At 45.5% G+C, this 18,726-nt stretch overlaps 1 protein-coding gene and 1 long non-coding RNA gene across 6 annotated transcripts in view; one reads left to right on the top strand and one right to left on the bottom strand.

The window, feature by feature from the left end:
* MVB12B (multivesicular body subunit 12B) overlaps positions 1 to 18,726 on the top strand; it is a 94,032-nt gene that overhangs the window by 11,871 nt on the left and 63,435 nt on the right. For all 4 annotated transcript variants that reach the window (XM_033138349.1, XM_033138351.1, XM_033138352.1 and 1 more), the window contains exons 2-6: positions 1,981 to 2,103; positions 13,392 to 13,499; positions 16,403 to 16,499; positions 17,575 to 17,704; positions 17,902 to 18,024. In XM_033138349.1, the coding sequence (XP_032994240.1) occupies positions 1,981 to 2,103; positions 13,392 to 13,499; positions 16,403 to 16,499; positions 17,575 to 17,704; positions 17,902 to 18,024 (581 nt within the window). The remainder of the gene's footprint in view (positions 1 to 1,980; positions 2,104 to 13,391; positions 13,500 to 16,402; positions 16,500 to 17,574; positions 17,705 to 17,901; positions 18,025 to 18,726) is intronic.
* LOC117040501 lies at positions 14,566 to 17,924 on the bottom strand. Of its 2 annotated transcripts, none has more exons than XR_004425848.1 (2): positions 17,847 to 17,924; positions 14,566 to 14,737 (listed from the first exon to the last, which is right to left on the bottom strand). It is a non-coding gene; the product is annotated as an uncharacterized LOC117040501 (long non-coding RNA). The 2 variants fall into 2 exon arrangements; XR_004425849.1 differs by lacking the exon at positions 17,847 to 17,924 and adding an exon at positions 16,369 to 16,445.

Below are 18,726 nucleotides of genomic sequence, written 5' to 3'. Positions count from 1 at the left end.
AAATGCAACATCATACGGCAGCGGAAAAATCTGGATGGCCTAAACCTATCGGCTTGGTACCAAAGAATTTGGACTTTAGCAATAATGGGAGAAAATCACACGTAAAATATGGGTTAGTCAAGGAAAAAATCGAAAATTCTTTCTAGTAGCACCTTAGAGACCAACTGAGTTTGTTCCTGGTATGAGCTTTCGTGTGCATGCACACTTCTTCAGATACACTGAAACAGAAGTCACCAGATCCTTAAATATAGTGGGGGAGTGGGGAGGGGTATTACTCAGAAGGGTGGTGGGAATGGGTGATAGGCTGATAAGTGTGGAAAACCTGTTGACGACTCTAAACGGCTGCAATTAGTCTTGCAGGGAAAGGCAAGGGGTGAGATGGCTAAAGATGGCTTTGTTATGTATAATGAGATAAGAACCCAATGTCTTTGTTCAAACCAGGTTTCTCCATGATTTTAAGTTTGGTGATTAGTTGCAATTCAATTCAAGGAAAAAAGTTAGCATACTAATTTTACACCACACAGCAGAACTTTTATTACATATGCATGCAGCAAAGACTAACAATAACACAGAACAATGGCAGTTATGGACATTTGGCAACATTGGGACTTTTTTATCCCCTGAGGATGTCATGATACGCCGTGTGTGTTACACCTGTCTTTTTACTGTAATTCCCGCATTTTTGGGAGTGTTACATTGTATTGCTTCTATTTTAAAAAAATGTATTTTTTCTTTTTTGGATATATACATTTGTGGATGGGGGGCTGCCTTTGGGTCACATCCCCAAGCTATATTTAAAGCCCCATGGCTTGAGCCCCATAGAATCTGAGAACTGTACTGTAGTTTGTTTTAAGGATTGGAGCTCTGTGAGGTGTCGACTACAGTTCCTAGGGTTCTTTGGGGGAAGCAAAATGCTTTAAATAGATGGTGTTGATGTGAACTTTAAATCTAAAAGAACCTGCGTCCCACTTTTGAATCCTTTTTATTTCTTCCTTGCATTAGTATCCTGCATCATCACTTTATTGCCCGATTTGTCTCTTGTTAAGATCTGTGAGATTACGATTTTCCCCCTACCCGTGGGTCTGATCCTAGTCACCTGAATGCAGCTCAGTGTTTTAGGTGAACTATTCTGTGCTATTTGCTTTAGCCACTGAGAGACGGCCCAAGGCAGGTGCTCATTGTGCACCTGGGGGTCACCTGTCTCCTTAAATGGGGGCCCTTGCAATGTTAGCATGCTGTATAATGTGGGTGTAGCGTTCTGAGTCTCCAACCACATGGAAATGATTGCATAACATGCTGCTTTAGAACTGAAGCCATTAGGCCAGGGCTGGAGGGCCTCTTGTCATCCTTTACCTAAATTGGAGCACTAGGAAAAGTTATTTATTGCTGTTTTCTATTGCTCCACATTCTTTGCTAGATTTAATTGCCCCCTTGGGCTTTGTCACCCAGCTGCAACCCCTTCTCCGATGATATACTCCCCTGGAACTCCCACCTACTTGATGGTTCTCCTGGTGCTTGCAGGGGTTGCAATCTTGTGTACCACTGAATGTTTGCACTCTGCTTTGAGGTCTGAAGCCTGTTGGTCTTGTTCTGCCTCCTTCAGTTGTGAGCTTTTGGGGGACTAGTCCTTAAGGACTCTAGTCCTTAAAAGTTTTCAGGGAGTAAACCCATTATTTGCAAATGGGGTGATATGCAGACCTGGGTGCAGTTTCCTTCTCCTTTTTTAAAAGTAGGCTACCACCCCTTGGGTGTCATTTGCTCCTCAGGCAGTGATCCTTAGCTGAACCTAGTTGAAAGCCTATCAGAAAAGGGAGTCAATTCAAGTGAGTCTTTATCAGCTGCAAATGCCACTTTGAGTTAGGTGTGCCCAGCCCAGGGTGTTTATTTTGGCAACCTCTTGTTATGCTGTGTGATAGGGCAGCCCACTGGCTTTTTGCCCGCTGACCTTGCCCTCCCTCTAAATCTTCTTCACTCTTTCAGGAACAGTCCACGATGCCTGAGGTTAGAGAACTTGCTGATGCTTTGCCAGATGTGCCCATGGACCCAATCACTGGAGTCGGGGTCGTTGCTTCCCGGAACCGAGCGCCTACAAATTACGATGTCGTAAGTACAAAATGAGTTGTCTTGTATTCCTGCCCCCCCCCATACAAAATCCTAAATCTCTCTCTCTCTCTCTGAGTTTTCATGGCACTGAATCTGGATTATGTGGGTGTCGGAGTTCTTTTAAATTTTGTGCACAGAAAAATCTGCATGCATCCTGATGACTTGTCTCTAGTTGCTTCCGTAAGCACTGCTTACTCGCTAACTTACTTCCTCATATCCTACTAAGAAGTAGTTTTCCTAGCGTATGAGATTTTTAGTTGCGAGGCTCCCATCTTTTGCTCTGAGGTCTAGAGCTTGTGGGGCCACATTCCCTTCTGGACAACTTCCCTGGGGGGGGCCAAGTGCCATAGTGAGTGGGGCAGGTGGTCCCTGGCTTCCATGAGCACACATGTACACCTGTCTTGTCTTCCATCCAGCAATCGAAGTTCCAAGCTTGCCTTCCTGCCAGGCAAAAATGCTTGGGTTCGGTGAGGTATAATGGCCTTGGGAAGAGTTCCAAGAGCCACACGGAGAGGCCCGGAATGCTGCAATCAACCCCAGGCCTGAGGTTCACCACCCCCTGGACTAGAAGCTTGGGGGTGGTGAAGCAAATGGAAGTTTTTTCAAATGCTTATATTGATATTCTTGAGCTTGGTTACATTATTCCTTTAATACAGAGTGAAACACTGGCTACCACGTTTTGGTCTTCTTTCCTGCTGTTGCATGGGGATCTGCCTGGGTTAAATATTTTTCTGTTTGTTCTGGCAACAAGTCTTGCTATGTAGCGATAGGCCCGTTGGCTTCCTGCCCACTGACCTCGGTTCATGTTACACACTTTGCTATGCAGTAAGCGTCTTCTGGAGATTTTGCCGTCCGGTGGCTGCCATAACCTGGAGGGCTATTCACGCCTGCCGTTAATTTCTTTTTATTCTGCTTGTGTTGTTTAGGTACTGCTTAATCATTTGCATTTCTGAGCAGTGTGCATATAAATAAACCACACAGAGAATTAAAAGATCGGTCACAAAAGCAAAGGCTGACCAGCAGGCATTTTCTGTTGGAGTGAGGAAGACTTTGTCATGTTCCTGAAGTTCAGCATAGAATCATGTGCCTGTCTCATAGAATCATAGAATTGGAAGGGAATCCCAAGGGTCATCTAGTCCAACCCCCTGCAATGCAGGGATCTCAACTAAAGCATCCATGACAGATGGTCATCCAACCTCTGCTTAAAAACCTCCGAAGAAGCAGAGTTCGAGATAGTCTGTTCTACTGTTGAACAGCTCATGCATGCAAGACGTTCTTCCTGGTGTTTAGTTGGAATCTCCTTTCTTGTAACTGGAATGCGTTGGTTCGAGTCCTACCCTCCAGAGCAGGAGAAAACAAGCTTGCTCCATCTTCCATGTGACAGCCTTTAAGATATTTGAAGGTCTCCTCTTTTCCAGGCTAAACATACCCAGCTCCCTCAACCATTCTTCATAAGGCTTGGTTTCCAGACCTTGATCATGTTGGATGTTCTCCTCTGTTCACTCCTGTGTCATATTCCTCCAGGGGCTCGTCTCTTGGAATGGGCGGTCTCCCTCCTCCCTAGGGGCACCCCACCTGCCTTGCTCTTCCAGTGCAGTTCACTCAGCTGTATCGAGAAATTCTGCATCTTGTCCTGTAGCTTGAAGTATGGCTGGGTGGGCCTCAAGTTGCTGCACCCTCTATTCCAGCAAGGCAACCAGTTTGCACCTGCTACAAGTATAATCTTGCACGTTCTGTAGCAGGAAAACAAATATGGCACAGGTGTTGCAGGTCACAGCAGCAGCTCCTTCACCATCCAGAAGAAGAAGAAGAAGAAGAAGAAGAAGAAGAAGAAGAAGAAGAAGAAGAAGAAGAAGAAGAAGAAGAAGAAGACGGAAGAAATTTATTATTTATACCCTGCCCATCTGGCTGGGTTTCCCTAGCCACTCTGGGCAGCTCCCAACAGAATATTAAAAACACGGTAAAACACCAAACATGTCTCGTCTCTGGTGGGTGGGAGTTCCACAGACTTGAGCCCTCTGAATGCATGACTTTTGTAGTTTCAAGCCATGCACCTGAGCCACTGGGGGGCCACCAGCAGAGACTTCCCCAAGAGATTCCAAGGATCAGGCAGGGGTCTAAGGGATCAGGTGGTCCTTAAGGTATTCTGGACCCAACTTGTTGAGAGCCTTGCAAATGGATACAACCTGCCCCAGAATGTATGGCTCCACGTGAAAGCATGCATTGTTTCAGGCTTCAGAGCAGCACCTCTGCGGAATGGCGCTCGTGCAAGTGTCGCATAGTGTTTGTTCCGGACTTGCGAGAAATCTATATTTTCCTGTGACAGCACCTACTCTCTGGAACCTCATGCCTGTTGGAATGCCATGCGTACATTCCAGCCAGGGGAGGGGGAGTGGCTGGGAAGGGGAAGTGACCTAGGGAAGAGTCCCAAGGGTCAGATTCTGCTCCCAGGTCTAGCGCTCCCCTCCTGTGTATTGTAAGGATACAGGTGGCGAAGCTGGGAAGGAGCTCAAGAGAGTCGGCCAGAGCAGATGCTTCCCTGTATCTGAGCTTGGATTTTGGGAAGGGGGGTGCTTTTGGGGGACAGGGAATCTGAAACCAGCCAGCTGGAGGTATGTAGCAAAAAAGCAGATGCATGAACCTGATCCTTGGGGGGTGGGGGAGACTGCGGATGCTGATGAACTGTTGTTGAACAAGAGTGTGAAGTCTCCCCGGAGCTCAGCTGGGTTTTTGGTTCTTGTCTTAGAGAATGTATTCTGATTGCTAAAAAGGATGCCTAACCTATGATGGAGCGTTCTAAGCAGCGACTGCATAAATTCAGCTGTGAACAATGTTAACATAAAAAATATATTTTTGGTGCGGGGGGGGGGGGATACGACTCTTTTCTTCTACCCACATTCCTCAGAAACCTGCAAAAGATTATAAGCACGTGATGGGATGGAGGTGATAGATTTGGGGAATGCAGGATGGTGCCTTTTAATTTATCACTAATTGGAACATTAGGCATTTACCCAGGAGTTAGGCCAGTTTGAATTCAAAAGTAGACATGGGTTGTGACAGCTTTTAGAATCATAGAATTGTAGAGTTGGAAGGGACCCCTAGGGTCATTTAGACCAACCCCTGGTAATTCAGGAATCTCAACTAAAGCTGATCGGTGAGGGTTTCTGACAGGCAATTGTTTAACAATAGCAAAAAGAAAATCACTTTTCCCACCTGATCAAGGAGGGTGAAATGAAGAGAGCTCATCAGAAGATTTGTGCATAAAAGTACAATGACCTCAGCTCAACCAAAATGATGAAAACTAATTCCTTTGCTCAGCATATGCTCAGAGGCATTCTAGAGTAGCCAGTGTTGGTTCAGAGTAGACCCAGTGATCATAGCTAAGTTAGGTTCATTAATTTTGGTGGGTCTACTGTGAGTAGAACATGGTAGAATGCAGTCCCATGTCTAATCCGAAGTATGTCCTTTCAAATTCAGTGGGGCTTACTCCCAGGTAAGAGGGGATAGGATTGCAACCTTGCTTATTCATATTAATGCAAACTAAACATTTAATGTATGTCCCCCCCCCTTTTTGTATGATCTTGATAGAACTGTATGCATTGCATCATTTGGTGTACATATAAACAAAAGCCATCCTGAGCGGTAAGCATGATTCCAAAACAAGCAACAAGTTGCTAGTCCTTATAAGTGCAATAAAACTCTTGAAAGTGCATGGACCGTGGTGAAATTCAAGAGCTTGGTGGGGGATGAAAAGGATTGTGCATGGATCTTCCATTCCTCAGCCGTCTGGTTAGCAAGAGTTGAACAACCCTTGCGAAAACCATGCAGACTCTCATCCTTTGCATCATCCATGCAGGTTGTAGACACTTACGCTTCTCTGGGTGTAGAATTTGGAAACCCTGGGAGCAGATTTATCTACTACTTTTGATGCAGCAGAGAGGGTAGGTAGCACAGGTTACCTACTTGATGCTTTTAGCACTAAACTGCAAGGGAGCCCTGATTGGGGAAGGGCATCTGCTTTGCATGCAGAAAGTCCCAGGTTCAGTCCCTGCCCTCTCCCAGTATGGCTGGGAAATACACTTGGTGGAAATCCTGGATAACTGATGCCCGTCAGTGCAGACAGTACTGAGCTGGATGAACCAATGACCTGACATTGTATAAGGCAGCTTCCTATGTTCCTAATAATTTTCATGCTGGACCAGGGGATTTGAAAGCTCTGTTTGGGCTTTAACAGTCCCACCACTGTGGATACGTGGATGGGGAATTTGCGCAGTTGGAAAATCTGCTTTTTAAACCCCCCCCCCAAAAAAACAGCCGGTCGCTAACACACAATTCAATCAATCAAAATCATAGGAGACTGCTCGACTGGAATTCCCTCGCCTATCTGGGGAATGGCAGTGTGCTGTAAAAAGTTGCCTGACAAGTCGGTGGAGAAAGTAGTTAGATGAGCAAAAAGCTCTGTTGATTCATTGATGCGTGATATTCCAACCCACCCTTTCCCCCGGGCGCTACACAAGTTCCATAGCTGCAGAAACGGATACAAGTGAAAAAGTTCTCTTCTGAAATGCAAATGAATTGCTGTGACCTGCCCTAATATTTGGCGCATCAAAGAGGCCTGCAGATTTTTGTGGCATTCTTAGTGATAGATTGGAGGATATCAGGTAGCATTCCCTGAGTGGGGGCCATGCTTTAGAATTATATCAGTGCTTCTTTGAGGATAAAAAAAAATGAGGTGCTGATAAAAATGCTGTGATCGCCAGCACAAAATGGCTGCCACAGGCAGCAAAAACAAGTGACAGTAGCAGGGCCATCTCATCCATAGGGGCTAGTGGGGCAGCGCGCCAGGGCGCCGGGCCCCCCAGGGACGAGCCCGCCAGCATACCGGGCGCCCCCCTCCCCAACCCGCCCCCAGGGGCGAGCTGTCGGCCGGGCACTCGCGCGCCAGTGGCGCAGCCGCTGCTGCCCATGCCGCTCCCGGGCGGGCTGCGAGCCGGACGCCCTCGCCTCCCATCCCGGGAGCACTGGAAGGGCGCGCAGAGCCCTGCGCCGCTCCAGCCCCACGCCCCTCATCCCCCGCTCGCCCACCCCCCCTCCCGAGGGGCGGCAAGCGTGGGAGGGAGGCTGCGGAGAGGTGGCATGCCAGGGGCGCCGGAGGGATCGCCGCGCCACAGCGGCCGATCTCCTTAAGACGGCCCTGGACAGTAGTATGTACCAGCGAGTTCCAGCACAAAAACAGCACCATTTTAAATACCCAGAAGAGAGAATGGCTGCAAGTTAGACCTCTTATCCGAGGAGCTCAAGGCTGATGTACACATTACTTCCCCTCTCCATTTTATCCTTGCAACAACCACATGAGGTTGGTTGGGATCAGAGACAGAAACTGACCCAAGGTCACCCAATGGGCTCTGTGGCTGAGATGGAATTTGAACCCTCCTCTCCCAGGTCTTAGTCCCACACTCTGACCACAGCACCGCACAGGCTGGAGCTGGAATGTAACCTGGAGGTCCTTTATAGGGTTCCTGGGTCAGTGGGAGCCAATGAAGAGTCAGAGCTCTCTGTGACCCTACCCAAATCGATGACTGTTTTCAGTGGTCTTCCTCTTCCAATCAAAATCTTCTTTAGACATGGAGTCTTCCATTTACTAGAGAACGGTTTGCTTTGCTAAAAGCTATTGGTATTTTGTAGACAGGACCTCCTGCTTTGTGTGTGCGCGTGTGTTAATTATTTAAATGGCATGTCCTTAAAAACCATTAACAAGTCCCCAAAGATAAATACAGGAGCTTCTTTTCAAGCTATAGCAGGAAATGAAATGACTTGTGGCTTCTGTTAATTATCTCAAATTGTTAGCAAGAAGGGCGGCTCCCTAGAAGCTTTTAATTTATCTGTTGAACTTGGAGGGGCTAACAAACGTTTTGTGCACTGGTGGCAGAGGAGGAAATCTGTACGTCTGTGTACAATTTTCAGCGTACAGATTGCAACTTAACCTGCATGTATCTGTGGTGAGGGAGGTGAGATGGTTTTGACAAGGACTGGTGCAGCTGGGGTTTAAATAGCTTATGTATGTGTGTTTACCTTGCACATTTATGAACATTTATTCTATATTTGAAACCTTAGAATTCTTATAACAAGGGGAATAGGGATCCCCTTACAGCTCTCATTACCTTTAATAAACTGCAGCTCCCAGGATGCTTTGGGGGAGCCATGCATGTTTAATGCGGTATAATAGTGCTATAAATGTGTGTTGTGACAGTGGCTGTATTGGTAGCTGTTTGTAGTATGGCATATACAAGGGCCTTGTGAATGTGCCCTCAATCTGTGGGGTGATAAAGAGCTACTTAGACTTGGCTGCTGTTACTCATTTCTTAATTGCTCCTTCTCTCACCTCCTTAGGCTTCTGTTTGCCTTGTGATGAGGTTGCTTTAAGTGTCTTCTTTCAAGTTATCCTGCTCAGTTCCCTTCAAGTAATTAAGTAACACTCCATTTAAAGAGGAAGGAAGGAACTGGGAGTTCAAGGACACAATTTATCTTGGTGCAAACCTTCTGAGTTTAATTTCTCTGACACTTGTCCTGAGGCTGAAACTTCAGCCCTTGGGGCCAAATGTGACCTTCCAGACCTTTCTACCTGGTCCTAGGGATTCTCCCAGCATATATGTCATCCTCAGCAACACCCCTGTCTCAAGGCCGCACCTCTCACTGACACCAGCTGACTCCATATCTTCCTTTGGAATGTGTCCTTTAAACTTTGATTATGCCCCTTTCATCTCTGGATTGTAGATAGAGGTGTATGTGTGTGAAATCTAGGCTGCTGTACAAAGGTAAAATCTGCATTCATTGTTTTTGCCCACATTTGTAACGGGGCAGGATTTTTTTTTCTAAAGATATTTTAAAAAATACTTTCTGAACACCTTCAGGTTCTCTTGAACCTGCTGACAGCTTCCTTTTTCTGTGTGGATGGCACAATTTTGGCTAAATAATAATAATAATAATAATAATAATAATAATAATAATAATAATAATAGTTGTTGTTTGTTGTTGTTTCATTCCATTCCATTCCTTTCCATTCCAATTCCACCCATTCCATTCCACTTTTCTCCCAAGTTGATTCAAGGGTCCTATAAAAAGTAATAAAAACAAACTGGTTTAAAAACAATAGTCAAAATGCATCGAAGCATATTCAGAGCCAGCAACTAGTATCCAGTAGCCCAGTGGCCCGCATTGCCTGCACCTTAGTTTTCAAAGGCCTTTCTGAAGGGGAAGGTCTTCTCTTGCCAGTGGAAGGATTCCAAAGAGGTAGCCTGTCTAATGTGTCATGGGAGGAAATCCCACAATGTGGAAGCAGCCACCTGTTACCAACTTCTGGTGCTGATGGGAGCAAGAGAAGGTGCTCACCCATGGAGCTTAGCACCCAGGCAAGTGCCTCGGCGCACACAGCCTGAACGTCTGAAATGGAAGGACGTAGTAATATATAAATACGTTTTTGGAACCCTGGACTTTGCTATTTCTCCTCCTCCATCCTTCACATGCAAATACACAAGTGAAAATAATTTCCCACCTCTAGTTATGAGCTCCTAAGAACTGGATCAGGCCAGTGGCCCATTTGGTTCAGCCTCATGTTCTCACAGTTGCCAACTGGATGCCCCAATGGGAAGCCTGCAGGCAGGACCTGAGTACAATAGCGTTTCCCCCACTTGTGTTTCCCAGCATCTGGTATTCAGAAGCATGCTTTCTTTGGCGGTGGAGGCAGAATGTTGCCATCATGGCTAGTACCCTTTTATAGCTCGATACTCCATGTTTTTGCTTAACGCTCCTTTCAAGCCACCCACGTTGGTGGCCAGCACTGCATCGTGTGGAAGCAATTTCCATAGTTTAGCTGTGGAATGTGTGAAGAAATCCTTTCGTCCTGAATCTTCCAACACTCAGCATACTTTATCTCTGTTGGAGTGGTTCTACATTGGCAAATGCCCCAGACTCTTCCTTTATGCTGGATTATTCTAGTTTTGGATTTGGCTACTTCTGTTTTTAGAGAATGGACTTCACCCCTCTTATCCAAGGAGGTATTTGATCACAAGCTTTATCTGCATAGAAATGTAATTGTGTCACTGACATCCTGTCTTGGCTACATCTTGCGGCAAATATTTTCCCTTCAAAGTGGCTTTAGGGGAGGAAATTCAGGGGGAGGTAAATGAACTTTCTCTTTTATTTTTTATTTTGCTTCCTTTTCACTTCCTTGCAACCAGCTTGGGAATTTTCTTCTTTTAACTTCAAATGTTGTAAACCAGGGTTTCGCAAACTTGGGTTTCCAGCTGATTTTGGACTACAATTCCCATCATACCTTACCACTGGTCCTGCTAGGTGGGGATAATGGAAGTTGTAGTCCAACAAAAACAAAATTCACAGGAGTGCAGTTCGTTTCCGGAGTATGAAATAGGTGAGTTCACATGGAAATAAAAGGCACAGACCAGATTTCTCTTGCATTCCAACTCTTATTGGCAGCAGCTCCCCAGGGTTTCAGGCAGGGGACGTTCCCAGCTCTACTTGGAGATGCCAGGGATTGAAACCTTTGAACCTTCTGCATGCAAAGCTGTTGCCGTTGCTCTGACCTATGTTCATTCACCTGGAATCAAGGGAAATAAATAATCAATTGGGCGCTCAGCATTAAACAAGGAGCGATCAAAACAGGAACCTTCAATTTAGCCTTATTGAAGTTTGTGTTTGTGTGTGTGTGTGTGTGTGAGAGAGAGAGAGAGAGAGAGAGAGAGAGAACACAAAGAGAAACTCAGGCTTTAAAAGCCTGTCTCTGAAGGTAGTACAAACAGGATCTTAAGAACATATGCCAGTAATTAGATTAGCCTTTCATCCCGAACCCTCACATTGATCATGCTGATAACAACATTACTTTTGTAAGAGGATTAAAAAAAATTTTTTTTAAAGAAAATGCAAACCTTGAAGCTAAAAATAGCAAAGTTGTCTAGACATGTCGTTATTTTGTAGGGATTATATTGGTCACACCAATATGACTTGTGACCGTTTTCTTGAGTCCCTTAATGTTATCATCTGTGTTGCTAACAAAAAGCAGTGTTGATTAGGCTGGAAGAAATAAGTATTTGCTCTTAAATACTTCTGTCTCCTTAGATTTAAGGTTAGTATAGTAGACAGACTTTGTCAAACAGGAGGAAATTCATCCTAAAAAAGAAGAAGATAGAGCTCTGAATAAAGTATGCATCTTTCTCTATATACAGTGGTACCTCGACTTACGAATTTAATCCGTTCCGAATGCACATTCGTAAGTTGAAAAATTCGTAAGTCGAAAAAAGCGATTTCCCCATAGGAATGCATTGGAAACGAAAAATTCAGAAAAATTCGTAAGTCAAGTAAACCGCATCTAAAATTCATAAGTCAAGTAAACCCCATCTAAAACCACCAACGGATGTCCTTCGGATGTCAAAAAAATCGTAGGCGTGCGGGCACTTTTTTCATTCGTAAGTCGAAAAATTCGTATGTTGAGTAATTCGTAAGCCGAGGTACCACTGTACCTTAGTTTTGTAAGCATACTGTAGTTCTCATGGTTGCCAGTAGGCTTGACGAAAGAACAGTGAGTGAGCAAATGGAGTGGTGCACAGCCCACACGAACTGCTAAGGAAGGAATGGCATTTAGTGGGTGGTGGTGCCTCACATATCTCCCTTAAGAGGAATGAGAATTGTTCTTTTTATGTGGGGTGGAGGGAACCTGAGTTCAGATCCCTACTCTGCCATTAAGCATTCTGGGTGGCTCCAACAGAATCACTTCTTTGGTTCTCACAGAAAGCCTAAATGGTCAGAAGCCTCTATTTGCCTGTAGTAGCTGCTGATTCTGACATGGGATGGTTAGCTAGAGAGTTCCACTGCAACTTCTTGAGAACTGCTACCTCACTTCCCTTCTAGTGGAACTGGGGTTCTAGCTGCAGCGCCAGTGGCTTATAGAGAGTATGCTGTGAATTCTTCTTTCTTCCTGCCATTGCAAAGAAGGAGAAGAGTTTCTTTGAAAAGGAAGGTGGGCATATGAATTGCCTTAAGTGAGAAATCATCTGATTGAATAAATAAAAGCATGCAAGACAAACTGGCAAGCATCAGTCAGTGTTCAGAGAGAGGGGCTCAGATGGGGTTCTCCAGTTGACGACAGTCCCTGTCACCATCTTAAGCGATAGCTGCTATTGTTGAATGAAGGCTTCTGACAACTTAGCATGTGTTTGAGTCAGACTTAACAACAGCGCTTCAGATACAGCTCAAGCTGGGCAGTCCATGCCTATCAGACAACAGTAGCAAAGCCACTTCAGTTGCTCCATCCTGTGAAGAAGCCGGTGCTGGAATTTTTATATAGGGGTCAGAGAAGAACACATGACTTTCTCCAGCCTATCACTGACCAGACTCTTCATGCTGGACTTGCACCATATCTTGTCAATGTGTTATATTTATGAACTCCCTGCACCCCAGCACCAAATCTTCAAAGGGTTGTCTAAATTGAAGGGTGGATTAACTGGCTGCCTAAAGGTAAAGGTAAAGGGACCCTTGACCGTTAAGTCCAGTTGCAGATGACTCTGGGGTTGCGGCGCTCGTCTCACTTTACTGTACGCCGGCGTACAGCTTCTGGGTCATGTGGCAGCATGACTAAGCCGCTTCTGGCGAAACCAGAGCAGCGCACAGAAACACTGTTTACCTTCCCTCTGGAGTGGTACCTATTTATCTACTTGCACTTGATGTGCTTTTGAACTGCTAGGTTGGCAGGAGCAGGGACCGAGCAACGGGAGCTCACCCCGCCGCGGAGATTCAAACCTCCGACCTTCTGATCGGCAAGCCGAAGGCTCAGTGGTTTAGACCACAGTGCAACCTGCGTCCCTAACTGGCTACCTAGCAGGCAGTATTTCTGCCAGCACACCATGTGACCAATTTCCCTTAGTTTTTCGAACCACAGGCCTGTGAGGGTGGACAAAGGCTTTTGTGTTTCTCCCTTTAATCTTCAAACCACCTCAAGAAGTAGTGGCCAACGGTAGTTTTAACTTGATTAATATTTTACGTGGGGGTTCTCTTTAATCTGTTGACTTGCTGGTGACAGTATTTTTAGGACTGACACCCCCACTTTGCTTTTGATCCTTCTCTGCATTGGAGGAGGGAGACTTAATGAGGTAATAAAAGCCTAGGGCCAGCGTTAATTGGGTGTAAAAGGCGAGCTGTGCCCCTGTATTAGCTATAGTGTGCTTCACCTGTCCTCATTTTCTCCTCCTCCAACCCTTGGCTGTTGATATTTTTTCTAGGTTGCACAGACGGCAGATGGCTTGGATGCTGACCTCTGGAAAGATGGCCTGTTTAAATCCAAGGTCACACGATATTTGTGCTTCACACGGACCTTTTCTAAAGAGAATGTGAGTGGCTTGCTTCTTTGTCCCAAACACTGGTTTTCCTAAAATCAAGCTTGGGTGTTTGTTTCCTGGGCTGGTCAGGGGAAAAGAAAGGTTGTAGCAGGAAACACAACAAACCAAATTTCTATCAAGCTTTCTTTCCTGGTTTCCTTTTGAAGGTTTTCAACTCGCCACAGGTAAGCAGGTAAATTTACTGTTCACATGCTGCATTAATGTTTTGATATCCCACTGAAGGAGAAACCGTCACATTATATATGGATATTTTTCAAGTGATTTGTTCCTTCTTTAAGACTACTACCACCCACTCCATTTTGAGTTAAGATGCGGCCTGTTTGGCATCAGTACTGATTTTCTCACTGATACTCAAACATTCTTCGATCTCAGGTGTCCTGATGGTGGAATAAAAGCTCACACGTTTTGCTGCTTAAGGGAGTTTTGTGATTAAGTAGTCTTAAGTGTTTCTTTAAAAAAAAAAAACAACGGAAATGTGACTTTTGCAAGTCACCCCTTTAAAAAGATGTTCCAGCAAGTGGTATGCAGACATCTTTTCATGGGATACTGTTGGAATGGGAGGATCCTAAATACTGACCCACATAGGCAGTATTGGGGAATGCTGACTCAAAGGCAGTCAAGTGTGCTGCCTTTCGGATGTTCCTGAGCTCCAGCTCCCATCATACCTGATTAATTGGCCATGCTGTCTGGAACTTACGGGAATTGCAATCTAGGAACATCTGGAGGGCACCAAATGGGCAACCCCTGTGTTACTTGTAAAGGCTAAAAAGCGAGGTGGAAACTGCAACAGACAGTTGCAGTGTGAAGTGCATTCCATTCCCCCTTCCTCCACTTTTCTATTCCTCCTGCTCATTCCATCAGCATTCCATGGCCATTGACCACACCCAGTCTTAACTGGGCTGGGCTTGCCTTCCGCCCCCTGCTTTGTTCCCCTCCTCGCAATTTATTTATTTTTTTGCACTTTTACAGACATTAGGATTTCCCCCTCAAGCCTACAGGTTCCTCCCACTTTCTGTGTACATTGCACCTTTTCGGATACATTAAGGAACGGCACTCACAGCCCGAACACCAGAGGATCTGTTGGTGTGTTCGTGAGGTTTTTCTTTCTCCAGTGCTTGATTAATCAGGGAAGACGTCAGTTTGGATTCCATGTACTGTTCCTTGTTCCAGCTGGCTTGCAGATGCTACTCTTCTTTCTTTCCCCCCAGGAACTTTTCTTGTTTTTGGACCTTGCAACGAAATACATGTAGAGCTAATTAGCCAGATTCATTACATATGTCTTTGCTCTCCAGATAAGAGCTGTTTGCTGGATACGTTTAAACAACCTGGGTTGTGTCCAGTACTGGTCCTTCTCTAGAGTAGACCCATTCATATGAATGAATCTAAGGTAGTTGTTTCCAATTAACTTTGGTGGGTCCACTTGATGAGTAGGACCAGCATCAGCTACAACCCTCACTCTCCCCAAAAGTTTGTTTTATCAAAGTAGGGTTCTTTCAATGTCACGATGGCCATGTACACAGAACAAATCTAAATCACATGACTTCACACACACACACACCCCAAAATTGAATCTTGGGAGTTGTAGTTTAAGGGTGCTGGGAATTGTAGCACTGTGGGTAGTAAATTACAGTTCCCAGCATTCTTTGAGGGAAGTCATGTGGTTTAAATGCATGGTGTGTATGCAGCCAGATTTGTTCCCCATTTAAATTTTGAAGGCAGCCTTTTTGCCCCTTTCCCTGTCCCCAAATGCATCCCCCACTGAATCCCAAAGTACTTGGATAGCTTTCCCCACCCCAGAAGCATGGTAACACATAATTGATTAAAATTAATTTAAAAAAAAAAAAATCCCCCCACAGCTGGGCAGCAGGTTGAGTGGAGTTGGACTAGGTGAATCATAGAATCATAGCTGGATTCTATGGGTCGTCCAACCCAAACCCCTGCAGTGATGGAATTTCAACTAGATCCAATAGACAGGTGGCCTCTGCTTAAAAACATCCAAGGAAGGAGAGTTCACCCTCGTGGGAGTCCATTCCACTGTCAAACAGCTCTTACTGTCAGAAGGTTCTGACAGCTGTTAGAACACCTATATTCCCTTCCCAGAGCTATGATTTCCAGAGTCCCCGGAAAGAGAGATTAATTGTTAAACTATTCTGAGAATTGTAGCTTTTGTAAGGGGTCTCCTAACAACTCTCAGCATACTTAACAAACTACAGCTCCCAAAGTTATTTGCGGGAAATCATGACATAAGCACAGGTCCCGAGCAACAAAGACGTTAGGTTGGCCTCAACTAGGGCCAGGGCCTTCTCAATATTGGCCCCGACTTGGTGGAACAGCCTATCACAAGAGACCAGGGCCCTGCGGGATTTGGCATCTTTCCGCAGGGCCTGCAAGACGGAGCTGTTCCACCTGGCCTTTGGGTTGGTTTCTGTTTAATATTTATGCTTCATCTTTTATTGGTGGGATATTTTGAAATTGAGACCTGCAGTTTTAATTGAATTTTTAAATTTGTATTTTAATCTGTTATTTTAAATTGATCGTTTTTATGTTTCTTGCTGTGATTTTAATTGATGTTAGCCGCCCTGAGCCCGGTTTTCTGGCTGGGAAGGGCGGGGTATAAATATTATTATTATTATTATTATTATTATTATTATTATTATTATTTGTTGGATACAAACCTGGTTGTGGAATTTGGCGTCCTGGGAATGGCACTTTTAATAATAGTAATAATAAAAGAGGAATTAAGTTTCTAGTCCTTTCGATTCTGACAGGTTCTTGCTCCATTTGCACACTGCGTACGTGGGGCAGGTGCATAACTGCGCACTCAGTTCTAAGAATTGTCATTTTGTTTGGGTTTCATCACCTCTTGGCCATCACTTTCCTTCTGTCTCCCACAGAGCCACCTGGGCAATGTCTTGGTCGATATGAAGCTCATTGATATCAAGGACACGTTGCCTGTTGGCTTCATTCCTATCCAAGAGACCATGGACACACGTGAGTTGAGACTGTTGGTCTTTGCGGTGAACGGATTCTGTGCATACCCTCTTAGAGAAGGTGCTTCGTAGTGGTGACCACTGCTCTGGGAATTCTGTCCGTCTCATGTGTTTCATCCCAGATTTGCTCCCACACTATAATTTGTGTGGCTTGGATTTAGAGGCTGTGCACCGCAGTCAAGTGGGGAGGAGGGTCGGTGGGCTACCAGATCCCTTTGATGATGCAGTCCAGGTTCTAGGTTGGTCTCCACAGAAAGAGAAGAAGAAGAAATAATAATTGTACATGGGCTCAGGGGTTGTCCGATGTGTAAAGATGCCAACATAACGAAGTAGACCTGATGATGATTTATGGACCATTTGCTATCTGAAGATCTTGAAGCAAGTTACAGTAGGTAAAAATAAATGAATCATAGAATTACCAAGTTGGAAGGGACCCTAAGGGTCATTTAGTTCAACCCCCTGCAATGCAAGAATACAATGGGTTGGACTAGATGACCCTTGGGTTACCTTCCAACTCCATGATTTTATGATTTGGATATTTTTATGTACTCTGAACCATTCTGCGTTTTTCACATATTGAGCGATCTATAAATCATCATCAGGTCTACTACATGAGGTTGGTATCTTTACCTGCCAGGTAACCCCTGAATATGCATGTAGAAGAAACATAATACATCAAATGATTTACATACAATTACTTAAAACAGCATCAATATCCACTACAGTGGTACCTCTGGTTGCGAACACGATCCGTTCCGGGTTGTCGTTCGCACCCCGAAAAGTCCGCAACCAGAGCTGCTTTTTTGCACATGGGCGAATCGCGCAGAATACTTCTGCATGTGCGCACGCAGTGCCGTGTTCTTAACCTGAAAAAACGCAACCTGAAGCAGCCGTAACCCGAGGTATGACTGTATTGGTATAAAAATCAGGGAGTACTACAAGGCATTGTGGGGGGGGGCGGCGTTGGGGTGTTCAGAGGATGGCTACACTTAAAGAAGATAAGGGTTTTGTAGAGAGGTTTGGAGTAAGAGAAGAGGGAATCTACCCCTGAACTCTCACGCTGTGGCGTTTTGCAGAAGAAACTGCTTTCCGGAAGAAGAGGCTGTGCATCAAGTTCATTCCGCGGGATTCTACGGAGGCCGCAATTTGCGATATTCGGATCCTGGGCCGGGGCAAACAAGCCCCTCCGCAGTATACGTTCATTGGGTAAGGGTCCCATCTCCTCCTCACCCTTTAAGTCAGGAATTTTGGAACTGAGGTTTTTCCAGATAGGAGTCCAGCATTCCCTACCAAAGGGACCCCACTCCGATTGCTTGTCAAGACCTCCAAGTGCTATCATGTTTGTTACCTTGACCATTGACTTGAGCTGTGTGGCTGATTGTCTTCTCTTATCTGCTGCAAAGGGAACTGAACAATATGGGCATATGGTACCGCATGGGCAAAGTCCCCAGGAACCATGAATCGTCTCAGCCCACGACACCTTCTCCACAAGCTCCAGCTACAACGCCAGCTGCTAACCTCCCCAGGTGAGTCTCTTCTCGAATTCTCCATTACCAGTGGGATTTTTTAACTGTAATAGAATAAAAAGCATTATATATATATGCTAGCACTAGTTGCCATATTCCCACTTCAACAAGCAATATAAAGGGTTCCTAGCAACTAGTATTCAGAAACATACTGCCTCTGACATTGTGACTAGTACAGGAGTCAGCAGCCTAAGGCCCATGGGCCACAAGTGGCCCATGGGGGTTGTTTAACCGGCCCATGGACCCCCACCGCCTGGTCGGTCAGCTCCTTTGCGCCGTGCTAAACCAGCATGGGGTAGAGCGGGGACCGCCTTCCGCGACACTGGCCGACTTCCCATTGGCTGGAGGATGCTCCTGAAGCCAATGGGAAGCTGCGCATGCCTCCTCCACGCCGGAAGGAGCACCGAAAATAGCGTTTGCGCATGCACACACACACATACACACTCGGGCCCACCGCGGTGTCTGCGGGACCATGAGCCAGCCCAAGCCACAAAAACTTTGCCGACCCCTGGACTTGTAGCTATTGATAGCCTATTCCTCCAATAAATTTTCTGATCCTCCTTTAAAGCTATCCAAGTTGGTGGTCATCACTGCCTCCTATGGGAGCACATTCCACAGTTTAGCTATGCTGGGCAAGGAAGTACTTTAAGAGCATAAAGAGAGCCTGCTGGATCAGGCCAATGACCCATCTGGTCCAGCATT

The sequence above is a fragment of the Lacerta agilis genome, chromosome Z (assembly GCF_009819535.1).
Source record: "Lacerta agilis isolate rLacAgi1 chromosome Z, rLacAgi1.pri, whole genome shotgun sequence".
Classification (NCBI taxonomy): domain Eukaryota; kingdom Metazoa; phylum Chordata; class Lepidosauria; order Squamata; family Lacertidae; genus Lacerta; species Lacerta agilis.
The sequence above is the reverse complement of the archived record's forward strand: the minus strand, read 5'-3'. Positions and strand labels throughout refer to the sequence as shown.